This window comes from Aulonocara stuartgranti (genome assembly GCF_965226115.1).
Source record: "Aulonocara stuartgranti genome assembly, chromosome: 15".
Classification (NCBI taxonomy): Eukaryota; Metazoa; Chordata; class Actinopteri; order Cichliformes; family Cichlidae; genus Aulonocara; species Aulonocara stuartgranti.
Window position 1 is genome coordinate 24,285,116 of NC_138951.1, and position 27,430 is coordinate 24,312,545.

A 27,430-nucleotide genomic window follows, 5' to 3' on the forward strand; every position below is an offset into this window, starting at 1 on the left:
AAACTTCAGACAGGTGTGAGGAAGACGATGGACAAACTACCGGAGAGAGTAGACACAAAGTTAATAAGATGCAGCATGGAGCGTTAGAGCGAGGCGAGACACACTAAGCAGAGACGGTAAAAATTCAACAAGACTTTTATTTTATTACTCAGTTGAGAAGATATAAGCAGAAGTAGTACAAGTTAATAGTGACAAAACACTGGAAGCAGCAGCTGAGCTTAGCATTGAACAGCTGGAAGGAAAAGCTGATCTACTATAACATGATGGTCTTCCATGGAAATCCAAACCTACCACTCATAGACAGACACACAGAATTATAAGGGGTTTAACTTTAAAGCGATCACAGTGAATAGGTAGAAAGGCTACTCATCAGTTTGTTACCTGTTGAAGTTCAGCATCTGCCTGCTGAGTTGGGGTCAGAATTCACTCAGCTTCCACTCTGAGTTCTTGGCTAGCTTAGTGTTAGCATGCTGTCTGTGCAGATGCTTGCAAAGAGTCGAAGTTGTGTTAGCAGCATAATTTAACAGCTGTTTGTCCTAGATGCGGTCTCCATTTTACCATCACACTCTTGTCCTTTTGTCCAATGAAAATAAAAGTAATGTCCATATCAACGCTCTTAGACTGTGGCACTGTTTTCCACCTCTGGCACGTGAACTGAAATCAGCTAACTGTGGCGTGTGTGCAAGAGCAACGAATAAGTGGGGTCGATAGAACCAGTTCTCGATTCCTGTCCTTGATAATGGACATATTCGGTATCACATGATCCAGCTGTAAGCTTTCTGATGGGTCAGGTTAGTTTCAGAGGGGTTAAACAACAGAAAAGCAGCATGCAGTGCTTTGTGATCTGCACACATAACTGAAACTTCTTCCTCACTGTGGTACAGGAATGGCTCTGAACTTCATCCTTCAGAACAACTTCAAACCCAACGTGGGGTTGCGTCCAGACTCCCGCAAAATAGGCGTCCTGATCACTGACGGAAAATCCCAGGATGAAGTCATTGTAAATTCACAGAACCTGAGAGACAGCGACATTGAGCTCTATGCTATTGGTGAGTGAGCTTCACTGGTTTAAAGAAAAGGAAATTAAAACACGTTTGAACTTTTGGATGATTGCTACCTGCATGCAGCGAAGCAGAAAAAGTACCTGACTTTACTAGAATGGGCTGAAAATGATCAACCAGCAGCCACTTTAGTCATCTTCCTTCATCAAACTCATGGTTTATTTTTCTCACAGGTGTAAAAAACGCTGATGAGAATGAGCTGAGGTCCATCGCCTCTGACCCAGATGACATTCACATGTACAACGTCAACGACTTCAAGTTCCTGCTGGACATTGTTGACGAACTCTCTGAAAACCTGTGCAACAGCGTTAAGGGCTCAGGTAGGGAAGATGTCACATGCTCAGAACACTGGCACAGATACCTGCTAATGAGCGCTAACTAAAAGATAAAATATGTGAGTAATCAGGTCATCTTAATTATTTAATGTTATCGAGGTGCATCCATGGACCTAAACATAAACTAAGTATTGCTATGAGCAACAAACTCACCAAAACTGAAGTACAGACTTCTGGGACAGTCTGTTTGTGTAATTAACCACACAGCAGATAGTTCCATTAAAATGCTCCAAGAAGTGCCAGCAGCACAAAGCTGTTCTAGAGGTCTACTTCAGTGATTTGAATTAGCGTAGGTGAAGCCGAGCAGGGCTAGCAGCTACGACCGCTTGTGTCTGCACCATCCTATTAGCCATAATGGCCACATCCTTAACTTTAAGCCTTAACAAAATCCAAAGGGGTGACTTATCCAAACATTCGTTATCAACTTATCCCAAAGTTTCATTGTACACGTACAATGACAATATAAGGCTTTTCTATTCTGTTCACCACCTGTACAGGTGTTACGAAAGGGGAAAACATCCACAGGCCAAAGCTGGGGTGTTTTTTGTATCGGTCTGTGAATCTCTTTATTTCTGCTGTAAAGTTGGACATTTTATCATGGCAGTCTATAGGGACTGACTCTCCGTCTGAGTCTGCCTCAAGTGGACACTAGTGGAAATGCGGCTTGGTATGACAAGGCAAACACATACAGTATGCATTGGCAGAATTTAAAACAAATGAAGCAGAAAGTCCAAAGCAGTGTGATTTAAATATCACAATTTCATCATAAACTTCTTATTCCTGCTCATGAAAATGCCACAGAACATGGCGATATGGTACGCTTTAGCTAAAGATTTAAAGCTCTGTACATTTTCACAAGTAAATAGCAGCTCACAGCTCTTTGTACAAACTATTCTTTAAAATTACTGTGGTGGTGGAAACATCACAGTTTAAAAAAACAAACAGTTTTTAACATGGACAATCAGACATTGGTGTTTATTTTCCCGCAGGCTTTCAGCAGGTTTTATAAGAACCTGAGCCTGTGAAATCTGCTGACAAAAACTTTTAGTCTAAATCAAAGACATCCTCTTCATTGGTACAGCTTGAGAGATGAAACTAATGGCTGCTGACAAGTAGAGAGTAGAGATTACTTTGAGTGTTTTATTATCAACAGATCAACATTATCCAGACTTGGCTGAAAGATAAAAGCAAAAATGATAAATTTGTAGATATATTTGACTCAGCTCTGCCTGACAGTCTCAATTATTTCAGACCTTCAAAGGACGTTGCGACACATCCAAGCATCTGATGGAAACTTTCGTAGTGGACGTACTTTATGTGTGTAAATCAATTTTAAGAGGAAACAATTTACAGCTGAGCCGGAGAAAACCAGTTTTTAAATGAAGCAGCCGGCCAGGAGCTTTACTGTCAGAGGAGCGAGGGCAGATTTGTGGATCCCAATATCTGTGCCGTTTGTTTCTTTTCAGATGATGAGTCAGTGGCAGCGCCCACCAACCTGGTGACCTCGGAGGTGACGCAGAGCTCTTTCCGCGCTACCTGGACTCCACCTGACGGTCCCGTGGACCAATTCCGCGTCACTTACGTGATGGCGGCCGGGGGACCCACCGAGGAGGTGAGATGAAGCTCACCCTCTCTAAAACCAGGCAACAAGGTTTAACTCGTCAGATACCAGTCACAATAAAATTTAATTGACATAAAAAAAAAACTAAAGTAAGGAGATAGAGATGAGGAAACAGGAAATTAAAGTCAAAAGATACGCTCCAAGAAAATGATCTAAAGCAATCTCGAACATAACACACTGTTTGAAGGTATGATGAGGATAAATGAGGAGAGAGGCAGTACCCTATTCTTTCCTCTTCGCATCCTCCACCTGGTTTCGGTATAAAGTCGGTTATGTCATTGTTGTCTGGTATCCATTCTATTGTTCCATCTCTAAATGGTCAAAAGACCTTCAGATAATTGGAGTATTTTACAGGACTTAGAAGAATCCGCTCAGTCTGCTTCCTGTGACGGTAAACTTTATGTTTGCCAGCTGTTGGATCATTCTCTGAATATCAAACAGCAACTTGTTTTCTTATGAATTCCCTTTGGCTCCTATTAGCTAATTAGATAATTCTTTTGTTTGTTTATAGGAAACCAAAACCACAGCTTCCTGTAAATTTCAGATAATGACAGTTGCACAAAAACAGACTAATTAACGCTAAATTCCCTCCCGCCCTCCCTCACACAAAAACAGACTCTCGGGTGAGTTTCCAAACACCCAGGTCTGGCTTTTATTCAAAACTGCACTTTAGGTGGCCCCCAGGATCTGAAATGTGGATCCTGGCTGGTTTACTGAACCTACGCTGAGTTTAGACGTGATCTGTTGTCAGTTGTGTCTTTAACAACACGTTACTGGACCCTTTACTGGCTCTGGTCAGGCAGAGCCTGCGATGATTTCACTCCATCTATTTGGTTTAATGTTATAGATTCACACTGAGCCAGGATGCCTCCCCTGCAGCCACTTTTCATTAACATGTTTACATTGGACTGCTTGAACAGCGTTGGGTATTAGTGCAGACCTTATCTGCTGGGATTTACACCCACTTCAGCCCGTTACAAGGAGGGTCAGCACAGAGGCCATAGCGTGCTGCCACGAGGTGGAACTCGTATATAACTGTGTATATTCAAAAGGAAAAATAGAAATGCGTTAAATTAATAGACAAAGAAGGGGCTGTGTGGTCAGTGAAGTGTGTTCTTGGCTTAATTTTAAGTCTTAAAAATGTACGATCAACCCGTGCAGCTGCTGTTTTAGGCAAAGACACTAAAAATCGATGAGTGGGATTTGTCTCTGAAAACCTGATGCTAGGATCGATATCATTATAACAAAACTATGTAATTGTTATTTTTTTAAAGGTTTGGTTACAGAGTCTCATATTTAGAGTGTCATCATTTGCCAGAAAGAAGAAAAGAAGTACACAATAAACAAAGTAAAGTTGACTCTAAAATTATTATTATTATAACTCAAATTTCCAATATTGTGAACATAAAGTCCTTGGATTATGATAAGCGAATGACTGATACTGTGACAGCTCAGAAGGAAGCAGGACACAAGAAAAACAAACACGTACATTCATGAAAACCCAGCACAAATATTAAATGTCTAAACTTTTACTCTTGGGTCCTGTTCAATCTGATCTCTGTGTCAGGAAAAATAATACACGATTAAGAAGATTACCCCTGTGTTTGGAGTTGCTCGTATGGTGTGTGTGTGTGTGTGTGTATATTATTGGTCATTATCAGCTAGTTTTAACCCACAATAGCATGGTATGTGACGTGAGTGTTCATATCAGCTGAAACTCCCTTTATTTAATGTGCTGCATGTATCCCAATGTAAACTCAGGTGGGCTGGACCAGAAAAACTATTGCAAAACAAACCTTTTTTTATTTTAATGTATTGAAGTATGTTCATCTGTTACAAAGCAGATGATCATACTGAGAGATCTTATAAGTATTATAGGCACATTACAGTGGCTTTACAGATCACAGTGGCTTTACCAGAGCAAGGGTTCACTGCTCTGCAAGCAAGTATAATCCTGGCTCCACATTGCAAACAAATATATCTTTATGGTTGCTTCCAGTAAATTAAATCTAAAGTTTGTGCTAAAAAATAAATAAATAAAGAGAATGTATCAGCTTGTTTCCCATCCTATTTTGATAATCTTGAGTGTCTGATTCAATAAAGATTAAGGTAAGGTCACACCAGTGGAGTCAAGAAAAACTGTGGTCGAGATCCATTGGAAACAGGTTGAGCTTAATGAATCACAGACACAAATAACTTGATAAGAGGGAGATATTTTCCAGATTACCAAACTGAAGAGCCCACCAGCCTGAGAAGCTGCAGACTCTTTGTGTTTGTTTGTTATTTCTCGGCTGGGTTTGATTTTCCAGCAGAATAGTGCAGGAATGTGACGCTATTTCAAAGCCAAGTTGAACATCCCGCACGAGGACTTTCCCACCAGCACAATAGATTCAGGCTCAACAGACTACAATTATCCAACGGTGAAAAGACAGATAAAAGTTTTAATGACATCACGAAGAGAGGTGAGAGGTGAAACGTCTTCAAGCAACTTAAAGAAGTCCAGACGCTTTTCTTTGTAAGCTCCTTTGACTACGATGACCTGGATGACTGAGAACCTTCACAGACATCACGAAGAGAGGCTTCTTTGGTTTTTGATCCCAGGCACTCTGTTTTTTTTTTACTTTCTGAGGTGAAATTTACCAGCTATGGAATGATAACCAGTCCTTTATCATTTCAGGTGCTGGTCGACGGATCCGTGAACACCTTAGTGCTGCAGAAACTGTCGCATCGGACCGAATACATTGTCAATGTTTACTCTGTGGTTGGCGAGGTGAACAGCGAGCCTCTGAAGGGCACTGAGACCACATGTGAGTATTTCCTCTTCACCTCTGTACCTTATTGTTCTGTGCCGGACGTAATGTGTGCACTGCTGTTATGTTTCACGGGTGTTGGAGTGGTTGGACAGTTGAAGAGGGGCAGAGACAGCAAAAAGCCTGTTCGGATCCACAAAAGTCCAATATTAGACTCCAGATAGAAGTCTCAACTGGCCCCTGGACCTTATGTTTGATTCCCCTGCTCTAAGTCATTAATGATGATCTCATGATGGTCATCATTGGTGATGATCCCTGCCCTAAATCTAACTATGCTACACTATAAGGGCAAAAGTACTGAGAAACAAAGCTTATTCTTTGATTTCAGGTGCTTTCAGTCCCATTGCCACAGGTGTATAAAATCAAGCACTGTCTGCCTTTACAAACCTTTCTGAGAGACATTGCCTCTGGCATTAACATCAGCACTAAAACTGTGTGCTGGGAGCTTCATAGCCTATCTTAAACCTCAGAGGCTTAAGCAGGATTGTTTCTCCACTCTCCAAAATTCAAAAACGGCTCTTGCCGATTGAGAGAAGAGCTGAGTTTTTATTCTTGTTGATTTTTTTAAAACCTCTTAGTTCAAAGACATGATTAAAGAAGAGGTTTGAAGGCCGATAGTATCATCGCATTGTGGTGCTTCACATTTGTGGGAAAGCGTTCTATTTCTTCCATATGGTTTGTGAGATAAACAGCTTGATTTCTCCGCTCATTATCCTGTTTCACACACATCCATGGAAGTCATCTGCCCGCCTTCATATCTGGTCCAGCATCTGTGTTTATACTACATATATTTAGCATCTGATCTGAGGTGGAAATATGTTTAACACAGTCCCATGATGCAATCCTGAGAGCGGATGTTAGTCGGAGTAGGAAAAATGGGGCAACTGTTAAAATTAATCAGGTCTGCGGTCGTTGCATGTATCTTAGATAAACTGATAGAGTTTAACAACGTGTTTAGTGCACAGCTCTAAGTGATTTTATTTGCTCATTTGTCCTTTAAAGTTCCCTTTATTTGTGCTAAAATGTGTGATTGATTTTTACAACAAGCGGCTTCTCACTGTCATAAAACAATAACTGGCTCTTGTGTTGCTGTCGGTTTTATGGTGGCCAGCAGCTGTCAGATCACTGTGGCTTTGTTTACTGTAATTTTTAAACTAACACTCGATTAGGTCATAATGTCCTTCTTAAAACAGTGTCTATAAAGGTCTGGGGTCTGTGGGTTTGGGTGGGGGTGACATATATCATGATGTCACATAGTGCTAAAACAGTAAGGAGGTGGGATTTTTTTTTGCAAAGCCACACTCTTAAAAAGCCAAAATTCACACATTTGTGGGTGTTTAAAAGGTTACATCCAGTTTCAAAGCAAAAGTGTGAAATACTCATCCTCCTTTCTTCTCGCTTTCCAATACAAAAAAATTAGGTTGGGTTTTAATGCGATTACCATAGACTGTAAATAAAAGACGTATATAGCCAGCTTCTCCCATTGGTTTGAAGCCTGTTAGCATTTTTGTTTCTTGGTCCTAAAAGTAACCTTATTTTGATGAGAGGCTTGGGTGCTAAGTCTTCAGCTAAAGGTAGTTAGTTTGGTTAGAAAGCTGCGTCCATAAACTGTGCGGGTGCACAGATCCCTGCTGGTCAGTGTTAAGTAGCCTGATAAAATATTCACTCGTCAAGACTGGAGCCCAAACTTCTTGAACAGTGTGTACCACAAAGCGAGCCATATTATCAGATAATTCCAAGAATAATGCTCCAAAAGGCACAAACACATCAGAAGTCCAGTTCAGCAGAGGTGAGGCCAAACCATAGACCTGAATAATGAATATAGCTTCTCAGTCTGAAATGTGAAGCCAGTGCAGATCTTCCATGGGAAAATCCACCTTTATACTGTCTACGAGCCTAGCAGACAGTAATCAGCTAGAGCTGCCTGTAATGTATCAGGATACCTGTAATTTCAAGTGGCCGTGCTCCTAATCAAGTTTCCAGATGGATGAGTTCACCCGCCATACAGTTGTTATGCAGGGAAAATATCCATAGAGACTAAAGCCGAGGCTGTAAACATGTTTAGTTCTGCAGTAAAGTTGGACTTTTTGGCACTGATCACCACCTGCACTCATGTATATATCTTTCTACGTAGCACTCATAATTCTTATTCTCATGTATATATCTCATGTATATCTCATGCACATATCTTTCTTTCTACATAGCACTTTAATTCTTATTGTCTGCACTGAAGCACCGCAGCAATTTCCTAATGTTGTAAACCTCAACATCTGGCAATAAACCCATTCTGATTCTGATTCTGATTCTGATTTAACATGGCTTTCAGAGCCTCAAGTGGCCATTAGAGGAACTGCAGTTTCATGGACTTTATTAATTCTAACTATGCACTATTTAAGATCAGGATTTAGGAGCACACTGTTTTTTTATTATTATTTTTTTTAAAAAACTTCTCTTCTGTATTTATTCATCTTTTATCAAATAAAAGCACATTCAAAATTTTTAACTATTTTGACATCTGTGTGTCCAAGAAGCCAGATTTCTTCAGCAAATACCTTTCTGTGTTAACCTGGTTTTATCTTCTATATCTCTGTGTTTCCATGAAACGTGTTGGTTAGCTTTTTTATGTGACATCCAACAAAAAGTAACGAATAAGTCCTGAAAAATATCCTGAAAAAACAGAAGCCATCAAAAGCCCGAAGCTTTAAGATCACTTTGGGACATTTTGGGTCTGTTGGGGTCATTATCCTGTTATTGTACCAAAACCACCTCTGCATATTATAACTAAAAGATCAAGGAGCGTTAATCCAGAAAATCTGAAAAACGGAATTAATTTCTGTGCCTGAACCAACAAACACAGAGATTTGTCCCCTCTGTTACTGTTTAGCAAAGCCAAAGAAGACCATGGCTGTGCCGTGTGTTAAACTGACTGTTTTTGTCCCCTCAGTGCCGCTGTACACAGTGAAGAACATGAACGTGTATGATGAGACCTCAGTCTCCATGAGGGTCAGCTGGGACGGAGTAGTCGGCGCCACCGGCTACATGCTGCTGTACAATTCCATCAATGCCTCCGAGCCTCAGCTGGAGAGTGAGGTACACGAACACCGAGGTTACAGTACTTTATCCCTGACAATGGTTTGGGTCTGCAAACTGTATTTATGATCCCAGTCCCAACAATGTGAGTAAGTAAACTTAATAATGTTCCCACAATGTCACAAATTCACCACAACACAGGGACACTCGCACATAGATCGACACAAATCTGACACATCTCTTTATTTGCGTGTTGAGGTTTTCCACATTTATTTGATATTAGCCGGCTTCTGCTTGCATCACCTTACTACTTCCAGATGTGGATACAATGAGGAAGTAGACCTCTGCAGCCCGGCTCAGGCCAGGCCTACGAAGAGCAGAGCCCTCAGACACGCTGGGTAATGGCAAGGATTAGCTCATGGCCTGAAGTCATCGAGATGACATAAACAGAACAGATGGGACTGAATGCCTCTTTGGTGTTAACCTACATTTCGTTAGCTTCATAGCATAATTGCCTAAGTCATTTGACTAAGTCAGTGACTTAGGCACTTATGCTATGAAGCTAACGATTTGCGATTATACAGCTGAGGAAAATTTAAAGGATGATTAAATGTACAGTGAGGTGGTCTTTACTGGAAATCAGGCAGCAACTGTGAAGTAGAGGGGAGCATTAACTTACTTTGCAGCACATGTTATTTGACATACAATTTCGTGAAGACCCTTTTATATCAAATTTCTCAAAAAAATTCTTGCTTTTTTGTGTTTAATGTGTGATTTAAAAGAAGAAGATGCATATTGAAAGGTTTAATGAATAATCAGTGAGGTTATCGGCTTACGTTCAAAGACCCCAATGGTGACCCCGAAGTGTAAGAGACAAAACCCCTGTTATATCCATGTATTATACTTGTTACCTGGGCCATTGTTAAAGTTACTATCATTAGGACTATTAGCTACTTATTGATTGTTTTTATTTATGCTAAAAAATATTTTGACGACTCTTTTGTCTGTGCACACCAAGTTCAGCCGTTCTTCCAGTTTCAATGTATGCTAGTTCCGACGGTCACTTTCCTTCACCTCTGTCCCTGTGCAGCTACGTGTTGGAGATGTAACCAGTACCCAGTTGGAGCAGCTGATACCAAACACAGCGTACAACATCAGAATTTACGCTGTGTACGGAGAAGCCACCAGCGAGCCTCTGGAGGGCACGGGAGTCACCTGTATGTAACATTAAACTGATTTTAACTGTTTAAAATGTGATCTCTGAGGATATTTAATAGGATCAGAGCTCCTGTAATGTCGGTGGATTAAAACTCCATCAGCAAGCCAAACACTGGACAGGTGAAGGTAGATGGAGTGTAGCTATCAGCCTGGGTGTCAAGTAGTCACGATAGAAGGAAAAATGCTATTAGAAACTCATTAAAAACTGTCCAGTAGCAGTATTTTAGCTGAAGGAAGAATCAGGTCTTTAGAAGCTGCTTCAGTTCTTTTCAGTGATCCAAAAGCATAAAACAGTCAGCCTCAGTCGGACCGTGAGCCGTCTGTCTGTGAGTCAGTGCTAACCGCTGAACCAATGTGCTGGTGATTAGTTCATCATCCTCCAATTTACCTTTATATCCATCATCATCTTGATTTTTTGGAGCCGCAAATGTCCATATTTAGCTTTCTAGATTTCTTAGCAAACTATATCTATAAACTTTACAGGAGCAACAAAGAAATAGAAGTAGATATCTACTAGTTAGTGCAAAGCACCACACAAATAAAACAAGAAAGGTTAGTAAACTACAGTGGTTTAGTAGCCAACTCATATCGTACACTGGTCATGTTCTTACAAACCTCAAAGAGCTCAACTATGTTAAAGCTGTCCGCAGACCCGCTCCGTCTCAGAAAGAATTCAAATATTTAAAATCCCTCCCCCCACTTTTCTAAAGTGTTTACTTGAAATCAGAACTTCCATCCTGGATCATTTTTTTCTCAGAAATGGTTTTTAGGAAAGGTAAGGGGTTTCGGAGTTTTATTTCATGTCAGCTGTTGTTTTATAAGAGCTGGATCTCGTCTCCGAAATTTTGGATTGAGAACTTATCGATAGAAAACAGATGCACTACAAACCAAAGCAGGACCGCTTTCTTTAAAAAAATAAAAAATAAAAAATAAGCTGCTGTCTGTTTTTCAGCTCTTCAGTTTTGGCCTCACAGCGTCAGCCGGCAGTGTCTTTGAATGTCTTCACAACAATGCTGAGAGTGAGGAGATGTTGTTGAGCTTCACTCAGGGTGGTTAACGTTTCCTTTGCCCTGTCTTCCCGCAGTGCCCAGGCCGGCTGCCGGACAACTGAGAATCAGCGACGTTACTCACAGCACCATGAGGCTCAACTGGGATGCTGCTCCTGGACCCGTCCGCAAATACATCATCACCTACAAACCTGAGGAAGGAGAAGTGAAAGAGGTACAGCTGTGGCTTTATGATGGTGTGCTAGCTCCACTGCAGGGTTACATGACAAATACATGAAAAACCTCAGAGGGAGTGCTAATGCAGCAGTTGTTTAATTATGGGCGGAGTTATGATCAATATATTTCATGGTCGTGGTTTATTACACTTTCTAGGTTTGAAAGCGCAAAATAATTGATTAGTCACAGTCATTTCTAGGCACATACATTAGATATTCAGGTTTCAGCTCTGTAATGTCAGGATTTGCTGCTTTTCACTGCTTCAACTTATTATAAACTGAACAGGCTTAGATTTTGGACAAAACTATTAATTCAGTTTATTGATTTGAATATTAATTTGTAGATTAATCAGTGATAAAATGAGAACCAGCATGCCTCCCATTCATGTCCGTCCCATAGAAAGCACCAGTATGTGGCCTCCTAAGTCGTCACCTTATTCAGTGCTGATTGTTTGTTCATTGAAGGAAATAATGAGTTTTTCGTTTGAAAGAAGAAGCAAAAATCAGCTTAAGGAGGTTGAGGGGAAGTAGGCTTTAACCCCATGTCCCTGTTTTAGTTGTGTTAAGGCATGAAAACTACCTGGTTAAGCTCAGGAAAAGATCAGGATTTAATTTAAAATAAAATGTAACCAAATGTAACCAGAATGTTGATTCCAACAATAGAGTTTATGCACTTTTTTGCACCGCACAGTTCTCCTACACAATCTCCAAGTCACTGATCAGAATGGATGATAAAGGGACTGTGAGAGGGCACCTAGTGGCTGTAACTGATGTCTGTCTGTTTCCAGAGTGCATTAAATTGGACGTCTTTATTTTAATTCAATATGTTTCCATTCTATTCATATAGTCATACTTCACAATAAAAGTGCTCTCAAAGGCCTTCTATATTATAAGGTGAAGACCTTACAACATTAAGAAAATAAGCACTTGCAAACAGTGGGGAGGAAAAACTCCCTTTTTAACAGGAAGAAGAATCCCAGTAGAATCAGCATCAACACACAAACTTAAAGAGGAGAGGAGGAGAAATGCTCAGTGCATCATGGGAAGTCTATCGGCAGCTGGAGCCTATAGCACATAGGTGTCAAACTCTGGCCCGCGGGCCAAATTTTGCCCGCAGCCTAATTACATTTGGCCCGCGAAGCCATACCAAATTACTATTAGAGCTGGCCTACTGGTATTATACAGCTAATATATATATTGTTTAGTATTAAGCTTTGCGTGTTCCATATTCAGTTTTTCAGCAAAACGTGTTTGAGTCCATAAGAAAAGATTCATTCTTATATCTGGAGGAATAAATATATTTCAATAAATATTAATGTTAGCCCGCGACTTTGTTCCAGTTTTGAATTTTGGCCCACTGTGTATTTGAGTTTGACACCCCTGCTATAGCAACATGAAGAAGGTACGGTTCAAGGTCACCTGAGTCAGCCCTAACTAGAAGTTTAAAGCCTAATTGTAATAGTACAGAGGCCGTCTGTCTCCCGAAATGATGCGGGGAGATGGTTCCACAGAAAGCTGAGGCCTCTGCCTCCTGTTCGGCTTTCAGAAACTCTGCAACTACAAATATGCCTGCAGTCTGAAAGTGAAGTGGTCTGCAGGGATAAAATGATACTAAGAGGTCTTTAACACACGACGGAGCCTGATCGATCAGGACTTTATGTGTGAGGAGAAGCGTGACGTCCAACTTTTCTAAATCAGGCTCAGTAAGTGCAGCTGTGATCTTTTTCCATTGGCACGTATCAGCTGTCACTCCCTCATCGAATAAAAAGTTGCGTCTGTTTGAAAGTGCTTGTATTGTTTGTAAGGTCATTGAGGGTTGGCGTTGAACAATAAAGCCTCACAGAGAGCCTCATATAGGTGAAGTTTTACTCAGCAGAGATATCTTCGTTCTGGGAAAGTGATGAGTTACGGCCGACCTTGCAGCTCCTCTTTGTTGGCCTGGTGCTTATGAGAAACGCAGTCTGCTGGCAGAAGCACGCTGACTGCTGCAGCCAGCCCAGCCTGACTCCATCATCCCAGCTCCACTCTGTCCTCATAACTTCTCACTTGGATGTCAGCAGAGGACAAACAGTCTGGGATGACTCGGCAGCTGACGGTGCCGTCCGTGGATACCTGACATTTCCAGAAGATTCTGATAGATGACGCGAAACAGCTCGACTCCTCTTAAGGATTAGTGCTGAAGGCTTCTTGTCTCTATAGAGGAAGCCCACACATCTGGATGTATGCCCGAGTTAACTTAACTCTCTGCTGAAATGAAAAATCCAACTGTGGAGACTGTCTCTGCGCTTTAATATGTCAAAGCTTTTCGCTGATTTATTTGATGACCTACTATTCTCTGACCCTACAAGTGCACGTCTTTTACGTTCTTTGCTTTCATCTCAGTTGGTAAATATTTGAATCTGACTCATAAACTCAAAGCCTACTTTCAAAAACCTCTCAACTACATCACACAATAAATCCGACGGCGCTGCTGTTAACTCAAGGCCACATATAATCAAATAAAAGTCTTATTTAGTAATTTTTTTTATCTATCTGGGGAGGATTATGACATTTAAAGTTCACCAAACAGTGACCCAAGCCATGACGTCCATTTAGAAGATGTGAAATATAACAAATCTCCCTCCTTAGAGAGATCAAAAATGTTTTTGTCTCAGGCTGTAGATGTGTATATAATATTGCACATTTTACCACTAGAGTCTATGGAGACTGACACTGTTTTGGAGCCAGCCTCAAGTGGCCTTCAGAGGAACTGCAGTGTCTGTTTCTAATTTTAACTTTGCTTAGTTATTCAGTCATTTGCTTGCATCACATACAGACAGAGAAATTAAAATGAAATTAAAATTGTTATATATTAACCATGTTCACCTTTCACCTGTTCCATAAAGCTCTTCTCTTAAACTGATAGTTTAAAACTGCTTACAGCTCTGTTAAAGGCGTCGGTCTGTGGCAGGAATGAATGTTCCAGCTAATCGGCAAAGAGAACTGTGTTAGTTTTTTAGTTTTGCATTAGAAATTAAACTGTGGTCACATTCATCAGTTCATGTGGTATTTTATTCAGTGGCTTTAGGGTTTGTTTTTATAACCCATCAGGCATCAGGACAGTTTGGCATGCAGGGTGTAGGAACTGGTGATCAAAGCATTGAGTTTCCAGTTTGTAGACAGCTCTCTCTATTTTTTGAGCTACAAATGCCCCCACGTTTTATTTACTGCAAAGTCTGTGGGTATTTCAGGACTGTGGGTCTAAATGTAGCTGTCCAACCTCTGAGTGATTTTTTTTTAAAAAAGAGTCACTAATAATTAAATTTTGCCTTTGACAGATCGAAGTTAATGGCGACATTACCACCCTGGTGCTGTCCAGCCTCATTTCCCAGACAGAATATGATCTAGCTGTCACCCCGATCTATGACGACGGTCCTGCGACCCCGATGCTCGGCAGCGCCATCACAGGTATGAATCTACATTTTATATTTTTTGGTCATCCTGCACTCATCAAAGAATGAGTGCAGAATTCTGGTTATAGCAAAAGCAGGAACAATCCTAACAGAGCATCCTCCACCTCTACAAAAAACCAGACTCGGTTAAGTTTTTCGTTTGAACAAATGAAGTGAAACAAAATCAGGGTTTGATTTAGGAAAGTGGCAATCACATGAAGGTTGGTCTACACTAAAAAGTCTTTAGATGATGTGTAGGGTTATATTTATAATGTAATATTAAGTGTTTTTATATCTTTAACTTTATGTAATAATATAAAAAAGGGACTCTTCACATGCTGTTGCATCATCACTAAGACATCCTCTGTCTCATTTCGGTCCATGTTTACAGATGTTGTTCCTGCGCCCAAGAACCTGCGGTTCTCTGAGGTGACCCACTCCTCGTTCAGAGTCACATGGGAACACGGAGGCCCCGACGTGTCCCTTTACCGTGTTGGCTGGGTTAAAAGGGGGGAGACAGACTTCCAGCAGGTAAGTGGGTGATGATGCGACCAGCCTGGCCATGTCTATAAAATGTCTGTGCTCAAATGAGTCGGGACAAAGACTGCAGCAGAAGAAGTTCTTTCCATGTCTGAATACAGAGTTTCTATTGGCAGCGACATCAGATTTTCAAGCTTTTTCCAGAACAAACTGCATGTGTGTATGTGCTTGTTAAAAGATGACACGTAAACCATCCGATAACACTGTTTATTCAGATCTAAGTGTCTAGTGCATTGGCTGAGGCTTCATCATTTCAACACACTGAAGTGCTTTATTACTTCTTTTCTTTTCATAGGCGTGAGTCCAGAATGCTATTCAGTTGTCATTCTGCGCTTTTGCAGCTTTTTGTCAGCATTGTTCATGTGTAGCACACCTTTAAGCTACACTTTCAAAACCTCAGCGTGTAAACTATGATGGCCATGATGACCCCGACACGCACAGCCATACAATATTGATTGTAAATAAGGTTAGCACGTTGTTAAAGCAGGCCATACAAAAGGCGTCATACGTTTTGCACAGTTTAACTGTGGACTTAACTAAGATAGCAGACTAGGATAATTACTTTTCATAGTGAGTAACATAATAATAACTAACCTTGTCTTGTGGTTGAGATCATCTCAGATCTTCTTGGCTGAAGTTTTGCACATTTTCATGGTGTAGCTCCAGCCATGTGTTTGTCTCTGCAGATACTTTACCTCACAGACCGATTCAGGCTGTGGCTGTGGGTGCGTTTTTAATAATGTCTCATCTCTTTTTCAAGAGAGATCAGTGAACCTATGCATTAGATGAACACATTTTTTAAGATATCTCATGATAATTCAGCTCATTTAAATACATTTTTAATTTCTATAACATGAATTCACAACAACAGTCACCTCAAGGTTTTCTACATTGTACCTTCTACAAGATAAAGGCCCTAAAATGTTAGCGAGAGAATAGCAGCAGCCAGAGGATGCCCAGTGAGCAGTAACTGGTGATGGTGGGGGACTGCCTTTTAACAGGATGAAACTTCCAACAAAGCGAGGCTCAGGGAGGAACAGCCAGCTGCCACAGTTAATTTAGGGTGAAAGGAAAAAGAAGATGGAAAACAGACAAAAACAAACAAACTGTGTGCTGTGAGAAGGTGAAGGATCTTGAAACGTTACGTCAGCTGGCTGAGGCCAAAGACACCTGGCATGTTAACTTCTATGATATCAGAATTAGTTTTTTTTTCATGTTACATTTGTATTTGTTACCAGCAGCTGGGTAAATAAACCCGCTTTAGTACTTTGTCTCAAAATATGCAAATGAGCTTTGCTTGGACAGCGCGCTCTGTCTGCAGCAGCGGTAAACATCTGCTTTCAGTTGTCTCATCCATGTCCAACCAATCAACGAGCTTTGTGAGTGTTTTTGCCTGTAGCTTAGCAGAGTTTTCTTTCTCTGATTAAAACCGAAGCGTGAGCTTGAAGCAGCATTCGAGCACACCTGCAGTCGCTGAGTTCGCTGCTCTGATTTTCTCAACTAGAATAAAACCACCAACGTGTGGATCTCTGCCCAGCGAGCATTGGTTACGTTACAATCATGAAACTGAAGATGTCAGTGTTTGAATTCAAAATTACCCTGTCATTCCGAAGGGAAAAAATCTCATGAACAATCCATTATGGTTTCACAGACTCCTCAAAACTGCCAAGATTAAGTGAAAACATCCAGTTCGACCACAGCAATAATAATGCTCCCTTTGTTTTCCACTGCTTAAGCTTCGGCCCTCCAAAGTTGTTTTTGGGCCCAACATGCACATCAGCACAAAAATCGGTGAATGAGATGAAGTCAGTGCCGGGTTCCAACTTTAAGCTATGAATTATGAAACTTTGTAAAATGGCAACATAAAACAGAAAGCTGTGGCAGACAAAGGCAGACATTTTCTCCATGTGACAGATTTAACCTTTGACCTAAAGAGCTGTCGTTTTCACTGTGCGCTCAGTCTTGTAGGTTTTTGCTTTGAAAGGCTAAGATCATAGCGCCAAGAACATCTTCTGGTTAGCAATAAACACACACAGATACATATGTATGTGCTGTTTTTACCCGTCACTAGGTTATCCTGAATAGCGACGAAACCTCCCACGTTCTGGAGAATTTGGACCCTGACACCGACTACTCTGTCACTGTCACGGCCATCTACCCAGATGAGTCAGAGAGCGAAGATCTGATGGGAAATGAACGCACACGTAAGTAAACCCCCGCTTCTTATCAGCGTCCAACAAATCATCCCAATGTTTTACTTTCACAGATGTGTATGACTTTAAAATAACACTGTTGTCCTCTCAATGTCTCTTTCTAGTGTTAAAGCCGCCAGGTATGTCGTATGAGAAGGACAGCTTCCTTTTCATTGTATTGTTCATGATTTCTGTGTGGAATGGTAACGTGGTCATACAGGACGATGTTAATGGGAACACACTTTCTTTTTTTTCTTTCAGTCATCCTTCACTGCATGTCTATGCATTTTAGTGCTTTACTGTGCGTTCACACCACAACTCTCCAACTTCAAACCTGAGCAAAGAGTTCAGCAAAAAAGACACGATGGTCACAGCTGCGTGGTTGACATAAATTATCACGAATGTACTGCAGGCTCAGCTCTGACCGATTCAAAACCATATCAACCAAAAAAAAGTAATTTCTGTTGGCTAAACATTTGCATTTGTGCACTTAGAGTGTAGTTTTACTTTTTACCCTAGCAGAAAAACTCACACAAGACTTGAATATCAGGTAAAATCATGCCAACTTGCAGAGATCTGTTGTTTACTAATCAAATACACAGTTCTAGTATTTTAAAGAAAAGGCTTTAATGGATTCTGGTGGTCTTGTATTTCACTCTGTGTTTCTATTGCTGTAGTAAGTAAGTTATAGACCAATTTGTATTGGATGTGAAGAATGGAAATGTAAAAAATATGATGGCCTTTTAAAGAATCTTTTAAAGAATACTATCATCAAAGTATGCTCACAGAGAAGTCATTCACAGATCCTTGAAGTCTACATTTTGTTTTTTTTGTTTTGTTTTTTGTCCATTATTGTTTATTTAATTCATAGCAGAGTCAGTGTGAGGAGGCTCTGCAAGTTTTTGGTTTAACTTCTAGCAGTAGGTAGCACATTGTTCTTTTACACAGCAGTAACTAAAGCACTGTGGTATTAAATGTCATCATATAAAATAGAAATATGTGCAAGGCAAAAAACAAAATTAAGAGTTATTTATGTCATGTTATGATAATTACAAAAGATAAGATATGAAAAGCAATGCATTTCAATAGAATAAATAACACATCTAACTAGTGTGGCTAACTAACTAATTTTGGTAGCTAACTAATATCTCTAGCTAACTAATGTTGCTAGCTATCATGCAGCTAGTATCTGCTTAAAAACATAAAAATTACTTCTTAAAAATTACAATATAACTTGAAATATTTTAAACCACTGCAGTTTTTAAACACAATTTTCAAGCTAATTAGAAGCTATTTAAGTGATATATCAGATCAAAACATGTCTTTATAATGACTGAACTTCTTTCACTGATGTTTTTGACACCATACACATACTTAGATTTAAACAAATCTGCTTTTTTTTTTAAAAAAATCCCCAGGTTTGGGGCAACACGGACATGGACTATATTGTGGTGTGAATGCAAATTCAGGGCTTCAAATGCAAGAAGTGTGAAAATTGACCAGTAACACGTCAACCTCCACAGACCTCCATCACTGTGAATGAGTGTCCTCGTTCCTGTTTCATCCTCCCAACATGTTTGTCATTCCTGCCGTCATGTTCATCTCACATTATAACGTCATTTTATTATGTCATCACATATTCGTCATCAGTTTAATGTTGTTCAGAGGTTCTGTAGTGGAGATGGTGGTTAGTGAACTAAATCTGATTTTTAAATAAAAATTTTATCCACTCTCATTACCAAAAATGTGCTTTGATGCTCTTTACTCAAAAAGAAAAAACTTATATGAATGATCCACAAATTTGTCATATTTATTATTATGCCTAAATTTCAGAGCCCTGGTTTGTTTCAGGGTGTCCAGCTGTTGCTAAATTTACCTTTTATGATCAACAAATGCGTTATCATAACCCCAAAGACAGGTTGTTGCAAAACAGCTAATCATTATTGCTTTCCCCAAAGCATTGGTTAAAAACTGCAGAATTTTCTATAATGTCTGCCAAATTTCGTTTTTGTTATGCTGTTGTTGTTGTTGCCATAATTTTATTTGTTAGAAACCACAAATGAATCATAGTTCCCGTCTAGGATCATCAGTTATAGAAGTTGTTTCCATAATAATTGTGTTTTTGTGTTATTGTGTCCAATTTTAGAATCCTTTTTATGCATTAGGACTTTTCCTTTTGTAAAAATATATAACTTAGCTCCATTTTTATGAGACCAGTGATTTAATAAGACATTCCTGACCTGCAACTCCACTCTGAACTGGTTTAAACCTCATCACTCTGCTGCTCTCATCCTAAAATTAACCCTTCCAGCTCCATGACCCGCTGGATTGTGAGAACATCATCATAACTGCCATCTTCATCCTCCTCCTCATCAACATCATCATAATCATTTTCACCGATCGTTTCACGCACACATATACAGGTGCTGTTTATCTGACTCTACATACCTGTGTGCTTCCAGTGCTTCCTGCGTCGCCCAAAAACCTGAGGGTTTTCAACGCCACCACCACCACACTGACGGCGAAGTGGGAGCCTGCCCCCGGCGCCGTCCAGAATTACAAGATCACTTACAGACCAGTCGCTGGAGGCGAGGCCCTCATAGTAAGTTTGTGGATGAGAATATGATGGCATCATCAGTGTACAGATACATTAGAAAAGGGTTTCTATATGCCATAAATGTAGGAAGTTTGCACAAATTAAATCATAGTTAGGATGAGAAAATGACAAGGGAGCACATTAAAATATCTCTGTTTAAAAAAAATCATTGGATGTTTCCAGAGGGCGCTGACTGAAGTGATCAACTGCAAGAACTGAAAATGAAAACTGTTTAGGTCAGAAAGAAGTGAGATTTCTCGACCTCTGCCTCCTCTCCAATCCAGACTTGTGGCAATTTGTGAATCAGTTTCACAGTTTGATATATTTTTGTGTGTACATGAAGACACCTGTATTTCAAGACATGTTAAACTTAGCAGTCCATCCAAACCTTTTTCTTAACCTGTCCCAGTGCTGCCATCCATCCATTGTATCGGAATTTCAGGAGCGGACCACGCCTCCATACACGCTCCTTCCGGTTCTCATCTATACAGGTTCCCTCAGGCCTACAAGCTGTTCGTTCTCGTTTACGTGCCCCACCCTCCCTCCCGTTTTCAATTATTTAACATCTTCAACTCTATTTAGTACATGGAGATCTGCCAGGCTGGGAGCCGCCACCAGTCCCCCTTGGAGGCCCTCCCCAAACTGCAGCTCAATTCCTGCCCAAGCCATTCACCTTTACCTGCTAAAACCTTTGTCAAACATAAAATGAGGACGTAGGCCCAGCTGGTGAATTGTTTCTTAACCTCCTAAGACCCGAACTCTTCCACGGCATGCTTTTTAAATTTGTCTTTGATATTTCGGCATATTGGGGCCCGATGAATGTAAAAACAAAGAATTACCAGATTTTTTTTTTTATCTTATTTTTGTTTTTAAGAAAAATGAGAGCCACATATGAGGATATTTGTTTATAATTTTGATAGAACAGTAGAAGTATAATGTAGATATCAGGTCCTTGTAGAGCAAAATTGAGTATTTTGGATTCCAGGTCCTAGGAGGTTAAGTAAAAATGGAGGATCACATACTACTTGGCCAGTTGGCATCTATCAGCTTCTTCCGAAGTCCCAAAGGCTAACCAATCCTGATAGATAGGACTCTTTCTTCAGCTTGATAGCTCCCTTCACCTCAGATTTCCACCATCTGGTACTGATGTTGCCACCTTGCACCTGAAGCTCCTTGCAGCAGCTTCAGCAATGGAGGTGCTGAACATGGTCCATTTGGACTCACTTTCCCCAGTCTCCCTCGGGATGCTTTTAAAGTTCTGCCGGAGGTGGGAGTTGAAGACCTTATGGACCTAGGCCTTTGCCAGGCATTACCAGCACAACCTCACAATACTTTCAGGTATGCCAGGTTTGTCCAGCATCCTGCTCCGCCGCCTGATCCAATTCACCAGCAGGTGGTAATCCAAGTGTTCAGAGAACATATGGCAGCAGATCCGGTGATACCATTACAAAATTGTTCATCAACCTGTAGCCTAGAGTATCCTGGTGCCACATGCACTTATGTACACCCTGATATTCAAACATGGTGTTTGTTATGGACAACCTAATTCGCACAGAAGTCCAATAACAGAACACCACTCCCAAACATAACCCTCCAGGTCTTGCTGTCATTGACATTGTTAGGTTGTTATCTCTGAATATTTAGGCCTCAATTTTAAAGGGTTAGGGTTTTTTTCTTCTCTGTCTCTGAGTCTTAGAAAGTAAAAGGTCATACTGAGTTTATATAACCTCGGTATCGCAGCTTCAGTTGATCATTTAATGTGCAGGAAATGTGCACCAAGCAGCAGAATTCACATGAAATACGGCCTCTATGATATAACCACTTGGCTCTTTGTTGTATCAGGAGACCATAGCTGGAGCTGCTTCACTGACTCTGAACAAAAGGCGAATTCAGAGATTTCTAAAGTGTTTATTCAAGATTTTACACCCAAAATGGACGAGTTTCGATGATTGTTTAGTAAATTTGACATTTATGAGAAAACGGGTCCCTCTCTGCCGTCTTGTAAACCCACTCCTGTTTTGTTTGTTTGTCGAGGGATCGAAAGAACAACACGACTAAATTCCTTTCCCAGGTGTAGTTTCCCCGCGCGCTCTTACAAAGCGAAGGTTTGTTCTGCTGTCGGGGCGCGGAGGTTCCCAGCTGTGCTGCTTTTTGACCAGTGGGAAGGTCTCGGTTTGCTTCAGCCACTTGCTGACAAATCAGTGAATATCTGAAGATGATGTGGAGCTTTAAATCTGTCAGAAAAGTCAGCGAAACGAGCCCCAAAGCACATATAGAAACAAATCAATTATGAACTGCTGGATTTGATGGGAAGTTTCCTCTACCTCCTGAGATGGGACTTCAAGATCTATAAAACTGAGCAAAAAAGACATAAAACTGTGTAGAAGGAGAAGCTAAAGGCACTGAAGAGACAAAGGCTTTCTCATTCTCACACATAAAACACATAGTTACCAAGAAGGAATCTCTGAGTTCTTTAGATGTGTTTCTAATAAAAGTCAAATCGTCGTTCATAGTCATCGTTGAGTTAGAGAATCTCGTTTGTTATTGATAAATGAGCCTAAACTGATGGCACCTGCTTTGTGATTTGCCTCCTGTGTAATGCAACTTGAATAAATGTTTAATTGTGAACCGTAAAGTAAACTGTGCAGCAGATGAGATCATCATCTCCAGTTTAATCTCTGTGAAAATGACTTCAAATCAGGGCAAATCAGGGATTTTTTTTTAAACAAGACAGAGGTTGACCAAAATCTACCATGAGTGAAAATTGGCTATAATTTTTGTGAATGATTTTCTGGCTCTTGTGCAGCATCCTGTGCCCTCACACAGGCAGTATTACATAAAAAAGAGGCAGTGAGCAAGAATAAAGGATCTGCTAGCAGTGAAAGACCTTTTAGGATCCAGCTATCCTCAAAAAACCCAAAGTAAAAGCAGTCTTTGTGCAGAATCATGTACATGATATTACTGGATCTGAAGTTGTTGAATATTGCAGCTAATTTAATCACTTCATATGCTGGCTGGTAGTCTCTATAGAAATACAGCAGATCACTCTTTTACACTTATAATCTAAATCTGAAGAATTAGTTTAAATAAGTAAATAAAGCTTTGAAATACAATACATTTGAAAAACAAAAAACACAAAAAATCAGGCGGGGAATTAGAGCAGTCTAAGCAGGCCTCCTTCTGCCAGCCCACCTCCTACAACTCATGTGGGGGACACCGATCTAGTCGAGACACGCGATCTCTCCAGGACGTCCTGAATCTGTCCATGGGTCTCCTCCCAGTTAGACAAGCTCAAAACAACTTGGAGGCGTCCAGGATGTCTGAACCACCTCTGCTGGACCCTTTCAGCTCTACTCTGAGCTCCATGACCCACAGCACATGTTCATAGGTGCGGGTGGGAGTGTAGACTACAGGAGACCACTATCAGTATCTCTGTCCCAATCCTTCTCAGTCTCCTGCTCCAAACTGAGGTGCTTGAAATCCTCCCCTGGAGGCCATGACTTGTTCCCACGCCACCCTTTTTTGGCTGAGGACCGTGCACTCAGACGTGGACGTGTTAGTTCTCATCCCAGGAGCTTCTTCTCACCTGACAAAACTGTCTCAGTGCTCAACAAAGCCAACAAAAACACGCGCACCATATAAATGTGCATATATCACATTAGATCTGCCAGTGCCCCTTTTTTCAATTTAGATTTTGTGCCAGTTCAGTTAATTATCTGTTCCTCGCAAGTCTTCTTCTTCTTCGAGTTAATTTAGCTCTCCGTCAACTTAACCCTCTTTGTTTGTTACACACGAAGAGTGGTGAAGTAACTCTGGTAGTTCAAGGTAGTGAGAGAAACCAGAAAAAAAAATACCCCGACTTTGTTGTACCTAATAAACTGGTATGTGAGTAGTATAATTAATGTAAAGCTTTAATCTGTAGACTCATTTAGTGATGTACAAAGAGAAATATATTTCGAAACGGAGTAAAATGTGGAGTCTGAGACTCGAGGTCTCCGACTGCACCGGAGCGATCTGTAATTTGATGTCTGGCTCATTTAAAAAGCTTTTGATATCAAAAACAGAACCAGCTGGATTTACAGTACGAGCTGGATTCGGTTTTAAATTTCACCTCCATCTCGAGATGCACATCAATGATCTGGAGGAGGTCAGTGACACACCGCCAGACATGTTTCCAGGCTCCTTCCTCACAGAGCAATTTAGCTTTTATTTGTTGACAACATCCAGCAGCACGACGGTGAGTTTGAGGAGTCCCACGTTTGACTGCCGACACTGCATTCCCACATGCTGACTCAATAATCATTAGCAGTGGAAACAAGATGAAAAGAAGCTGCGAGCAGTATGAGAAGAATCTAGAGGGGGGTCGCTGTCTCTGAGATGTTATGACAGTGTTCCCCCAAACAACGTGTCACGGCCGAGGCATGATGTCAGCGCTGCAAATCCGTCTAACGGAGCTCCGATCCACTCGCTGCATCAGATGTGTGCGCCAGAGGACCGAGAGCATCTGGTGTCGTGCGGCCTTGTTGTTCTTAGCATCAGTCATGTGATACCAGATGAGACGCTTGTTTGTTTTATGGATGAGCTCAGGGTTTCCTCTCAAGTTTGGGAACTGGGTGAAAAAACGGGGTTTCTTCATCAGTCCAGTTCTGGGCTAAGGCTGCTGTTTTTCATATGTATAGTAGAGAAAATAGGTCAGCTTTATACTGGGGTGAAAACTCTGAAGGTCTGCAGACTGAAGTCTGAACAGTGATAAGCAATGGGATGATCCAACTGCCCTTTACACATGCAAAATACAAAAAAAGGGACAAAAATGCAGATAGAGGGCAGAACACATGAGGAAACAATTAAAGGCAGGTGAAATCAATCAGGGAGTGCCAGACGAGCACAACGGAAGGCAGGAAGTCAAATTAAACCAATACGCCAGAGAAATCTCACCTTCAAAATAAAATGGGACACGGAGGCCAACGCTAGACCAGTCAAAAGCAGAATAAAATTATCAATTCAAAACTCCCTAATGTCACAAGAGCCACAACTCCACATTACTAGAACTAGAAGGTTAATCCAATAAAGAAATCTGCAGAGAAATCAAGGATATCTTTTCCTTCTCAGGCTTAATCCACTTAATCTAATATCAGGCTAAAACATCAGACAAAGGGACTCGTTAAGTCAACCCATCATTCATCAGTCCATTCATCAGAGTTTACATGAAAGGTGGTGGCACTACAATATGTGACCAATCACAAGCATAGACAGGTCTGCTGGTTGGACTAGATCAAATTTTCATATTGTGCAGTTTAAAGAGAATTTGACAGATTACAGCTGTTATTCCATTAAATTTGTGTTTACATGTGTAATTAATTAAATAATAATTCAATACAAAAAGAATTCAAACATATATTAATTATTACAGAAAGCAGTTTTCAAACTGCAGCCACTGGTGCATTTCATAACCGTTGATCTCTTATCTCAATCATAACCTGGCTCGGAGCAAGTTACATCTGAAGCATGTTGCCATGGCACCGCCTTCATAACACTGAAAACACAGGATTAACCTTCTAGTTTCTTTGCCAAGCTGCAAGTCATCCTTTGTTGGACAAGCCAAAATTTTAGAAAAAGCACACATAAAAAACTTTCTGTGGCATATTTCACAAAAAAGCTCAGACAAATGATTCCTGTGTCATCTTATTTCTGAGACTTTAGATGAATATTTGGCTCATTTACTGAGTGCTGCATTAGAAGATGAGCAGTGAAGTTACCTCATATTTAAATAATTATCTGGTTAAAAAAAAATGTCCCAAGTAGTCCCAATCGAGACAATCAGTGACCCACAGGAGTCACTGATTGTTTTATTAACACACTCCACTGTCTCTAAACAAGATACTCACCTTCTGTATGTTTCCCAGAATAAAATAAAACATCCAAATACCTAAAATACTGACGTAAATGGGATGTGATACCTCCAGTAATTTATCCCTTAGCCACCACAAACTGTTTATGCCCTCTGTGGATGTGTTTACAGCGCTGCATCCACTGTGTGATGGACTGCAGAGTTGTTTGCTCAGGATTTCTCAGTCTACTAGATTTCAAATCTCTCAGAGAAAGAAGTCTAAATGATGTAAATACTCTGCTGACATTCTCCTAATAACCAGTGGATGCCTCTCCAAAACATGCCCCGCTGGGAGCCGCTGCACACTTAAGGGCTTTGCTTGAATTTTTAGAGGGCTGATGATTCGAGATCCGGATAAATGATCGCGCATTTAGAGGCTGAAACATTTTAGCCGGTGTGGCGACACCTGTGGTCAGTGGCGGTAACTGCAGATGACATCAAACACTCGCCACAGAAGATCAGCTGGTGTTTGTTTACAGCGCAGGCAAACAAACTCATGTTGATTTAATAAATAAGTCAGTCAATAATCGTCTGTTTCCCATTGTTTCATAAGTGGCTGTGATGTGATTCATGCTGTGGTAGTTTTCCACACGAAGGCAGGACACAGACAAGCTGATAAGGAGGTGGAGGTGTGCAGCTTTTCATTACTCTTCAAATATCTGAACCAGACCAGCTGCAAACAGTAAACAGTAAATTGTCTTTCACGGCACATTGTTCCCCAATTTTCATGTGATCCATGTTCCTGCAGAGGAACATCGAATCCAGTAACCCAACACAACTCAAAGAAATATACATATAAATCCATCCACTCCAACTGTGTGGAGCCAACTTGTGGCTTTTAAGGGGCAGAAATACAGGAGCACACATTGGCATGCACTCGTCTTTCTGTCTCAGAGACACGAAAATAGTAATCAGAACTATTAAGGAGCAAATAACTGGGATTTCCTTATTATCTCTGAGAGTTAATTTGTTATGTAGTCAGCAGAAATCAAACAGACATCAAGTAAATAGCTGTCAAAGTCCAGAACCCCCCCAGCAACATTAAAAACATAGCGAGTCATTTAAAAGATCAGAGTCAGCTGGGACAAATGAGTTTTCAGTGTGTTTGCTCTATACTTCGACATACTGTGTCTGTGACCAGGCAGGAACACGTTGAACTCCTTTAAACAACGAGCGGCTACATCACCGTCACGTCTGTCACTTCCTGGAAATGCTCCCATTTTGTTGCAATCAATGCAGGTGTTTTCTACAACATTTCCCAAATGCTCCCTCTAAATGCTCATCATGTTACCTGGCAACCACTCAGTAGTGGGCTAAAATGGCCTGGTGTTTGCATTTATCCACCTATAACGTCTTATCAAATTATCCAGTCATTTGAATTTCATGACAGTAAAATATCATTTCAATCCACAAAAGCTGAATTCAGTTCAATTCAGTTTTGTTTATATAGCGCCAAATCACAACAAATAGTCACCTCAAAGTGCCTT

At 40.7% G+C, this 27,430-nt stretch overlaps 1 protein-coding gene across 4 annotated transcripts in view; it reads left to right on the plus strand.

Annotated features, from left to right (window-relative positions):
- col12a1b (collagen, type XII, alpha 1b) overlaps positions 1-27,430 on the plus strand; it is a 150,052-nt gene that overhangs the window by 46,009 nt on the left and 76,613 nt on the right. For 3 of the 4 annotated variants that reach the window (XM_082505922.1, XM_082505919.1, XM_082505920.1), the window contains exons 19-30: positions 885-1,049; positions 1,235-1,381; positions 2,863-3,008; positions 5,695-5,824; positions 8,772-8,917; positions 9,948-10,074; positions 11,160-11,296; positions 14,615-14,744; positions 15,120-15,259; positions 17,340-17,472; positions 17,586-17,600; positions 19,923-20,062. In XM_082505922.1, the coding sequence (XP_082362048.1) occupies positions 885-1,049; positions 1,235-1,381; positions 2,863-3,008; positions 5,695-5,824; positions 8,772-8,917; positions 9,948-10,074; positions 11,160-11,296; positions 14,615-14,744; positions 15,120-15,259; positions 17,340-17,472; positions 17,586-17,600; positions 19,923-20,062 (1,556 nt within the window). The remainder of the gene's footprint in view (positions 1-884; positions 1,050-1,234; positions 1,382-2,862; positions 3,009-5,694; positions 5,825-8,771; positions 8,918-9,947; positions 10,075-11,159; positions 11,297-14,614; positions 14,745-15,119; positions 15,260-17,339; positions 17,473-17,585; positions 17,601-19,922; positions 20,063-27,430) is intronic. The other variant, XM_082505921.1, reaches the window with a different exon arrangement.